The sequence below is a fragment of the Saimiri boliviensis genome, chromosome 11 (genome assembly GCF_048565385.1).
Source record: "Saimiri boliviensis isolate mSaiBol1 chromosome 11, mSaiBol1.pri, whole genome shotgun sequence".
Lineage (NCBI taxonomy): Eukaryota > Metazoa > Chordata > Mammalia > Primates > Cebidae > Saimiri > Saimiri boliviensis.
The window spans coordinates 34,366,909-34,377,388 of NC_133459.1; the positions used below are offsets into that span (position 1 = coordinate 34,366,909).

The 10,480-nt window shown below is 41.0% G+C and overlaps 1 protein-coding gene across 1 annotated transcript in view; it reads right to left on the bottom strand.

Moving 5' to 3' along the window:
- PSMB2 (proteasome 20S subunit beta 2) overlaps positions 1 to 1,998 on the bottom strand; it is a 38,114-nt gene extending 36,116 nt beyond the window's left edge. The window contains exon 1 of the mRNA XM_003937517.3: positions 1,816 to 1,998. Coding sequence (XP_003937566.1) covers positions 1,816 to 1,906 — 91 coding nt within the window. The 5' untranslated portion in view covers positions 1,907 to 1,998. The remainder of the gene's footprint in view (positions 1 to 1,815) is intronic.
- Positions 1,999 to 10,480: the final 8,482 nt, after the last annotated feature.

Below are 10,480 nucleotides of genomic sequence, written 5' to 3' on the forward strand. Positions count from 1 at the left end.
ATTTTTCAGCATTCTTGCCTACTCTAAACAAGCTCCATCATGAAATGGTTAGAAAAAAGTCATTATAAAACACTAAAATTTCTATCATAATTTTTTTAATACCAGAAAAGACTATAGGAAAAATTAGAATGTGTGGAGTGCAATTATTTCCAACTATTTTTCAAGAACTAACTCACATTCATCTTTCTCCCATACCATAGTGATATTTTTTATTAATCTTCAGATTTGCTCTTAAACTCATTAATTTAAAAACCAACCTAATACTAACTAGTAATACTTTTTTATCATATAAAATCATCTTGCAGTATTTATTTCCTTGTTTTCTTAATATCTTGGACTCTTGTATGTGTTTAAAGTAATATATTGCATTCCTTATAATGACTAGAAGTACTGTGTACATAAGTAGGCTTAAAGCACATTCTACTTTTCAGTGCGATTTCACACACATTATTGGGATGAGACAAAAGACCTGTGAAGGTAATGATTATTGTTCTACCTAGACACGACTTAATGCTAAAATCATTTGGCTTTAGTATTCAAACTAATGGACAAATTTACTATGCAGTCTGAGTCCAGATATTTTGCCCATAACTACTATACTATACTATACTATACTATACTATACTATACTATACTATACTATACTATACCATACTATACTATACTATACTGTCTCTCTATAGTAAATCACTCAATACATAATTTTAAGATTTTGGTTGTTTTTCTGCAGAATCTAAGTTTGTTTTCCTAATTGATCAAAGACTTTTACTGTTCAAAAAGGATTAAGCTTTGGTTCAGATGACTTAATGTTCATTTGACCAATACGTTTGGGCACCTATGTGTGCTTAGTATTATTAAGTACCTGTCTAGTGCGAAGCATTTGCGCGTAACTCATTTACTCAATCCTCCCAACAAGTTTGAGAGTTTGGTATTGCTAATCTTAAAGATGAGGCAATCTGGGCACTGCGAAATAACTTATACAAAGTGATAAGGCAAATAAATGACAGGGCTCTAATCTCCTAACTCCATTAACTACTTAAATATAAGGAAAACCTGGCAGCCATTGCCCTGGAGAACTGGAAAAGAATCGGGAGTCACGGGAAGATACCGGCAGCCGAAGGGAAATGCCAAGCTTCTGGTCCCACAGTCTCACTCTCCCCAGGATCCACCTTATGCCGCCAACAAACTAACCTCATTACTAGCAACGACGGGAAATTTATCAGAGATTCGGGAATCTAGAGAGCCAAGTTCTGGGCAGACGCTTAAACATTTATAAACTGATTCCCTTTAGGCAACTCTCACCAAGCAAAAAGCATTTAGCAAGGCCAGAGCAGAGCACTGACCTAGGAGTCCCGGAGGAGCAAATGCCAGAGCCCCATACTTGTCTGCCTGTTTTTTCCGTTATTTTGAAAAAAAGTAATAATAAGGCCGGGCGCAGTGGCTCACACCTGTGGTCGGGAGTTCGAGACCAGCCTGACCAACATGGAGAAACCCCCGTCTCTACTAATGATACGAAAATTAGCCGGGGGTGGTGGCTCATGCCTGTAATCCCAGCTACTCGGGAGGCTGAGGCACGAGAATCGCTTGAACCCGGGACGCGGAGGTTGCAGTGAGCCGAGATCGCGCCACTGCACTCCAGCCACGGCAACAAGAGCGAAACTCCATCTCAAAAAAAAAAAAAAAAAAATGTAAGTACGGGCAGGGCAGACCGGCATCCACCTCTCAGATCCTCCCTGGTACTCATTCAACCCCCGACGAACTCCCTCTGGCCGCCCGACACCCAGGCCTGGCCCGACCTCCCCTACTTCCTCTCACCGTCCTTCATCTGGACAATATTGCTGGCGGCCACCCGATCGGAGGCGACAAGAACATAGTCGGGGCCTTGGATACCGATGAGGTACTCCATGGTGGCGGCAGGCCAGGGGCTCCAGATCCGACAGAACGCGAGCCTAGCCGACTTCCCGGTCTCACCCGTGAGACAGCACCTCCAAGCGAAGCTTGGCGCGACGCCGGCCGCGCGACTTCCACGGCGCTCTCGGATGACGTACAACTGTCGCGAGAGGTTGGAAAGTGGGCGCGGCGCCGGGTGCCTTACGGCCAGTCCTTGTCTCTGGTGTCGTCCGAGTATCTTCCGATGCCCGCTGTGCAGGTCACTTACCTTATGTGACGTCCAGTTTCTCTGTCTACAGACTGGGATTTTAAAACTCGCTTTAGGATAAAATCACGCGGTGTATGTAAGGTGTGGAGCACGTGTGGGTGTCAAAAAGGCATAGGGGGCCGGGCGCGGTGGCTCACGCCTGTAATCCCAACACTTTGGGAGGCCGAGGCGGGTGGATCAGGAGGTCAAGAGATCGAGACCATCCCGGTCAACATAGTGAAACCCCGTCTCTACTAAAAATACAAAAAATTAGCTGGGCCTGGTGGCACGTGCCTGTAATCCCAGCTACTCGGGAGGCTGAGGCAGGAGAATTGCCTGAACCCCGGAGGCGGAGGTTGCGGTGAGCCGAGATCGCGCCATTGCACTCCAGCCTGGGTAACAAGAGCGAAACTCCGTCTCAAAAAAAAAAAAAAGAAAGAAAGAAAGAAAAATGGGAAATAAGAAACAAGAAAGTGTAAATTGGGGTAAGGCTCTAGGATGTACAACCTTTTTGTAGAGAACAATTTTGATATCTATTAAAAGTAAATGTGCCTAACCTTTTAAATATGTCCAAAAGAAATGTTTGCACACACAGTCCAAATATTTGTGTACAGAGATACTCAGCGTTGCCAGGCGCAGTGGCTCACACCTGTAATTACAGCACTTTTAGAGGCCAAGACGGGCAGATCACGAGGTCAGGAGTTCAAGGCCAGGCTGGCCAACATGGTGAAACACCGTCTCTACTAAAAATACAAAAATTAGCTGGGTGTGGTGATGCGCACGTATAAGTCCAGCTACTGGGGAGGCTGAGGCAGGAGAATCGCTTGAAGCTAGGAGGCAGAAGTTGCTGAGAGCCAAGATCACACCATTGCACTCTGGGCAACAGAGCAAGACTCTGTCTCAAAAAAAAAAAAAAAAAAAAAAAAAAAATTCACTGTTGCAGCACTACAACACAAAAGAGGACCAATTTACATGTCTAAAAGTAGAGACATTGTTATATAAATTATGGTACAGTCAGAGTGGAATATTATGCACCCATAAAAAGAATGAAATGAATCTAAATATACCTTATATTACATGGCCCAAGATAGATTAAGTGAGAATAAAAATGGTTTCCTATGTGTAGCTTGATGCCATTTTGTTTAACAATGAATATTAGAATATGAATGGAAATACCTGTAAATACCTATTTACATGTGTTCCAATGTCAAATTATATGCAGTTATTACCCTGGTACGTGTGATTTGAAGGGAGGACTTTCACTGTTTATTTTATACATATTAGTATTGTTTGAATGTTTTACAATGCTCATGTATTATTCGTATTTTTTCTAATAGAAAAAAACTCAGCCATCCCTTTATATCGTGAAGCAATTTTGAAAAAAGTTTGAAATATTTCTTGACTGGGTTTCTGACATCCACAAATGAGTCTTCATACTAGCTTACTGAGAAATGGGAAAATAGTTGCAATTGTGTCTCCAAACACAACTATGCAATTCCTTTGCTTCTGCAGAAATTGTAATACGTACTTTATTCTGAATGTTTCTTCCAGCTCCCTGCTCATAAAGGAACACAGAGCCTGAGGAGTTTGAGGCAGCCTATCAATCATGGGATGGATGCCAGGGGCAAGTGAGGTCATTAAGTCAACCATCCACTATGAACACAGCTGCATCCATCATTCTAGAAAGATAGATTCTTTTCTTAAATACCAGTAGGAAGGGGTGGGTCTCTTTGTCTGTCTTTCTCCCCCTCCCCACTTTCTTATTGTGTGTGTTTGTGTGTTTTTTTAATTGCAAAAAGTATTTGGTTATACTACATATATATATATATATATATATATATATATATATATACACACACACATGCATATATATATACACACATATATACATAATTTGTGTATGTATATATACATACACAAACAATATAGAAGAAATGAAGAGTTAAATGTCTCTCCTTCCATCAAAGGTAACCACTCACCAATTGTCTATAACCTTCCAGACCTTTCCTTTATACATACCAATATTAATTCATTTACAAATGCTGCAGAATTCTGAATTGGAAGATCTACAGTTTTTTATTATTATTTTTTTAAGGACTACCTTTTAAGCTGATTCATCCCTCTTTCTCTTCAGGCCTTTTTTTTTTTTTTTTTTTTGAGACAAAATCCCAGGTTCAAGTGATCCTCCTGCCTCAGCCTCCCAAGTAGTTGAGACTATAGTCACATGACACCAAACCCAGCTCTCACCAGGACTTTTCAAAATCCCCTTTAGCTAAGTAGCACTAGAGCTGCCCTAATCTCTTGTTAGTATAGAAGAAAACAGGTGTTCAAGGCCTGCCTTGTGCTGTCTCACTAAGAATCAGGGAGAATCCCTCCTCCAACTAAATCCTTAGAATAACTGAGTCTTAGAATTATAAAAAGTCTGTGGAGGTTCACAGAAGCAGCATGATGTAGCAAAAATATTTACAGGCAATAAATATTTTTGGCTTTGCGGGTCATACTCCCTCTGTAACAACTACTCAGTGATACTATTATAGTGTGAAAGCAGCCATAGACAATACATTAACGAGAGCATGGCTATGTTCCAATAAAACTTTGCTTGCAAAACAGGTAGGGGAAGGGGGAAGGTAGACTTGGCTCATGGACCATAGTCTTCCTCCCTGATATAGTTGAAGGCTGTAAGTTAACACTTATGTGTTGTCCCAGCTCTACCTCTTTCAGCCTTGGTGCAAAATTCATTTAGCCTCCCTGAGCCTCAGTTCTCTTCTTTATAAAGGAAGCATTCAGAAGAGAGAGCTTTGTGTTTCCCTTGAGATGGGGCAAAGATGCAGGTCTGGTTGTTGCATGAGTATAAGGAACCATATTCTGCGAGTTTGGCAGAAACTTAATAAAGAAAGACTGCAGTGTTTGGGGAACATGGCCATAATGTGGAAGCTACCAACCTTGCCAAGACTCCCAAGCCCAAACTTGAGATAAAAGCATCAGCGTAGCCCACCCTCAAAAGACCCTGTGAGCTTAGACAATAGAATTGGAACAAGGGCAGACTGGAGATCAGAGGCATATCCCAAAACATTTAGGACAGTCACTGTACTGCATACTGTTGATAGCCTGCCCTTACTCCCTTTACCTACCTGGGCACCCATTTCCAGCTGTTATAAATGTTGGTTGATAACAACTCACAACTCCCCTTTTCTTGAGAGTATTTCCCTCAGCCAAACAGGAGTCCCCCTTGCCTAGGAGGCTGTTCGCCAATACCTACCCCTTGCCAATGATTGATTGACTGACACAGGGATAAAAGATCCGTTCACTGAATTTAAGTGGGATACAGTTTGTCCTCCAGAGTCTCCCTGTGGGATCAGTCTAAAGCTGGTCTCTAGACAAGATCAAGTTCTGGCTTAGCTTTTCCTCCCTCCCCTATCTTGCTTCCTAACTCTGCTTCTCCTGAGAGCACGTCCCCAATTAATGACTTGTACTAGCACTCTCATTTTGGTTCACTTCTAGGGAACTCAAGCTAAAAAGCATTTGGCACCAGAAGTGATCCTAGAAAGCAGTCTCCAAGGGATTCTGGAGCAGGATCACTTACTGGCCGGAGGATGATGAGGACACCAATCTTGGCAGTAGAAAGAATATTGACAGTTCCCAACCTCCTGTAACAGTGCTAACAGCAGATGCAAGCTCAGCCTTTCACCTGTGTTTAAATGGGATGGGTTACAGTGGAAAGTATGCAGTAGCTGGAAAACTCTTGAACACTTGAGAAAAACAGTAATTGTCTAGACCAAGGAATTGGGTGGCTATTGCTGAGTGCCATTGATTCATTAAAGACAGAAAGTGAAGGCTAGGCACAGTGGCTCACAACTGTAATCCCACCACTTTGGGAGGCCAAGGCAGAAGGATTGCTTGAGGCCAGGAGTTCAAGACCAGCCTGGGAACATAGCAAGCTCACACCTCTAAAAAAAAAAAAAAAAAAGAACCTGGTGTGGTACATGCCTAGCTACTACTGCTTGGGAGGCTGAGGCAGGAGGTTTGAGGTTATAGTGAGCTAGGATTGTGCTACTGTACTCCAGCCTGAATGACAGAAAGACTCTGTTTTAAATGAAGGGGGAACAGGGAGAGGCAAGGGGGAAGGAAAGAGAAAGAGGGAAATTTGTATGTCTTTAAGAGATCATTGTTTAAGGCAAAAATAACATATTGTAGAATTTATAATATATTTTGAAGTGAAATGTAGGATAACAAAAGCACAAAGGCCAGGAGGGGAGGAATTAGAATATACTGCTGTAAAGTACTCATATGGTACATGAAGTAGCATAACATTACTTGAAGGTAGTCAGTGAAAGATGTATGCAATACATCCCAAACATAGTAAAATAATACTACAAAGGGTTGTAGCTAATGTGTCAACAGAAAACAAAATGAAATAATATACTCAATCTGAAAGAAGACAAAAAAGGAAGAAAAGAAAAGGCATGAGAGACAAATAGAAAACAAATAGCAAGATGGTAGATTTAAATCCAATGATATCCGTAATCACATAAATATAAGTGGTCCAAACACCTCAATTGAAAGGCAGAAATTGTCAGATAAGATGAAAAAGGAAGATCCAGCTATATGCTGTCTACTAGATACCCACTGTAAACATAAAGACACACAAAGACTTGTACACAAATACTCATAACAGCTTTATTTGTCATAGTAAAACACTGGAAAAGACAGAGAAAGAGTCATGCCTATCAACAGCATAACACGTTGTGATATCCATGCAATGGAATACTACTCAGCAATCAAAATGAATGAACTATTGTGCCCAGCAGTATGGATAAGCCTCTATTATACTGAGTGAAGAAAAGAGACAAAAATCACTGTATGGTTTCATTTATATAAAGTTCTAGAAATGCAAACTAATCCATAATGACAGAAAGAAGATCTGTGATTGCCAGGGGATGGAAGAGGAAGAGAGGGATCAGATGAAGGGATGCAGTAGACACGAGGAACTTTTGGAGGATGATGGATATGTTCATTATCTTGATAATGGTTATGGCTTCATAGGTGTATACATATGTCAAAATATTGTATGTGCATATTATTGTATGTTAATTATATCTCAATAAAGTTATTTTGAAAACAATACTGTACTAGGGGATTAACAGAAATTGATGCCACCCTCAAATATGTGAAGGATTCAGTAGTGGTGGGTGTCCCATCATAACTCCATTTAAATGACCAATCTGCCTCATGTAAAGATGAGATGGCTTATTACATATAATAGCCCCCATTACATCTGCTGTGTTAGGTTTGGTATTACTAGAGCAGAATAATACAATCTTGGGTACATAGTCTGCAGCTATTGATCAAATAATGCATTATTTCTGAGTCATTCAAGAAGGAGAATCAGAAGCAGTTTGCATTCACACGGAATAAACAGTATATATTCATGGTATTGCCTCTGGGCTATATTAATTCTCCTACAGCACAGTAGTCCATGCTCTTGTAGAATTCAATTCCTTGACTGAAAGCCAAATCAACTCAAATGACTGAAATGTGACCCCCTCTAGGCATGTCAAATTGCTAAAAATAAGGCAGTAAACGTATGAACTGGGAGCTGATATGTTTAATGACTTGATGCTACCCAAAGAAATTACTGTTGGTGAAGGTAGAGACCTACAGTAAGAGATACTAGATGCTAAAGAAAATGCTTTAGCAGATCCTCAGCTAACAGGCTGCCGTATCTAAATTCCTTAAGCAGGAACCTCTTATAAAACAGAAAAACAAATTTATAAGAGGTTTAGAGATTACATCATAGGGACACAAAATCTAGTCCCTGATTTTATACTGTACCTGCATTAACAGCCCAGGTAAAGGGAACAATTTACATGTGAGCTGAAAGAAAACACAACCTAGCTATCTAAGGTAGACCCAAGGAGTTGTTTAAACATGTTTTCTTGGTCAGGCCTGAAAAATCTTGGGCCATGTGTCCAGAGTGCCTTTCAGATTCTTCTTACATTTCCAGTTATTTTCTCGCAGTTGCTTGATGTCTGTTGTCTAGAGTCATTTGCATCTACACAGCTGCTGCCCTGACAGATGATTCAGTATATGACTCAAAGACAAAAATAGGATAAAACATGCTGATTGATACTGGAACTAAAAATTATTCCTTTCCAAATGAACCTTCATTTTCAAAGAAAATCAATAATAATGATAAATACCTAGATAATTTTTGTTGGTCTCTAAGATTGCCTTCACTGATTGAAGACCAAAAAGGGAAAAATCGAGATTGTAAACATTGCTACACTCTTATGAAAAGACTGTTTTCTGAGGCCAGGGTATCAAATCAGAATCTGTTTTGTTGTTTGTTTGTTTGTTTGTTTTTGATACGGAGTTTCACTCTTCTTGCCCAGGCTGGAGTACAGTGGCACAATCTCAGCTCATCGCAACCTCTACTTCCAGTTTCAAGTGATTCTCTTGCCTCAGCCTCCCAAGTAGCTGGGATTACAGGCATGAGGCACCACACCCAGCTAATTTTGTATTTTTAGTAGAGACGGGGTTTCTCCATGTCAGTCAGGCTGGTCTCAAACTCCCAAACTCAGGTGATCTGCCAACCTAGGCCTCCCAAAGTGCTAGGATTACAGGCGTGAGCCACTGCGCCCAGCCCTCAGAATCTCTTTTGAAGCCATCTAATCAATAAATGAGAATTTCATGCCTTAGTAACAAGTAATTACCAGAGCTGGTTTTAAAACCTTTTACTCAATCAACAACAAACATCAGTGACCATATTTTTTTGCAAGCAAACCACTCAGTGACAACTTCTTGTTTCTAAAAGTCAGCCAATCAGGATTTAAGTCATTCTAGCAAATATACTTCTGAATGTCAACCGATGAACTGTCTCACCTGAATAGCCACACTTCTAAAGATTATATCAACCCACTCTTGCCTCTGAAAATCCACTAGTCCTTGAATTCCATGCTTTCCCAAAACTCTAAGATTAGCAATCTGCTCTTCTTAGAGGAAACTGTGCCTCACCAGAATATGCTTATGTAAGCAATAAATTAGGCTTTGTATTTTTGTTTTGGATACTGAGTGGTAGTCTAATCTATTGATATGTGGAAGGCTGCCAGCTTTGAGTGTGCCCAGAGCAAGAAAGCACTGTGCAGCAGCAGCAGACTGCAAAATAAATAGCCTTGTCACTTGGGCCATTTGACCCGGCTGATCACATGTTACTAGAAGTGTCTTTGGTAGAGGAAAATGCCAGATGAAAGTTTTGTCAATTTACAATGGAAGAATTGTACCTCAAACTTCAAAGGCGTATCATCCTGTAGAAACTGAGTGTCTGACCACAGGACATTAAATGGCCATGTAGCTTCATCTTTCCATATTGAGTTAGATTCTGACAAACCCACCAAGTTATAAGGTCAAGTGGGCCCAGTGGTGATCCATCATAAAATGGAAGTGATATATCTGAGACCAAGCTCAAGCAAATCCAAAGGACACAAGTAAAACTGCATGAGCAATTTTTCAGGAGTCAGGATTGCTGCTGCACAATGAGGGCAGAGGGCAATCTGTCTGACACTCAGGTGATCTGCTGGAACATTTCTTGGTATTCTCACACCCATTTGAACTGTAAATGGACAATTTTAGCAACCATAGCCTGATAAGGATCTGGTGGCCAGGACAGCATGAGAATGAGAATGTAGGTTGACTCATCAGAAAAGCCTAAATGGCAGAAGAAGGAGATGATGACTGTCAGTTACAGCTCAGGACCAAATGCAACAGCATGAGCTATGTTTCATTCCATAAACCCTCCTCTTGTAAGTTTTCTCAGAAGTTGTGGCCAACTAGGATGCGGGAGAAGCTCTGCTTAGACAAAATGAATTGCATGTGAGAAGGAAGTGAAGCTGCTAGGTGAAAGGGGTGGACCGTAGTGGATCTATCAGTGCACCTCCCTCCAGCTGTGTTGACAACAACTCACTTCTACCCTGTCTTCTGGAAAATCATCATTCCCCTCACCTGGGAGGCTGTACCCCACCTTGATCAATAACTAATTGACACAGGGATAGAAAAGGTGGGCTCTCTTGCCTCAGTAGGGAACTAATTCTATGGTCCAACCTATGCTCCAGATATTTTTTGTAGAATCAGCCGAGATCACATTCTCACCAACCTTTTACTCCCTGTCACACCCTTCCTCCAGAAATTACTCCCCCAGTAAATCACTTGAACAAGAATCCATGTCTCAAACTCTGCTTCTAGGAAACCCAATCCAAGCCAGTGTGCATTGTTCAGAATTGTTATATAATCCTAGGGAGAGGGACAGCCCTCAAAAATATTTCTGAAATTGAATTTCTTGCTAATTGA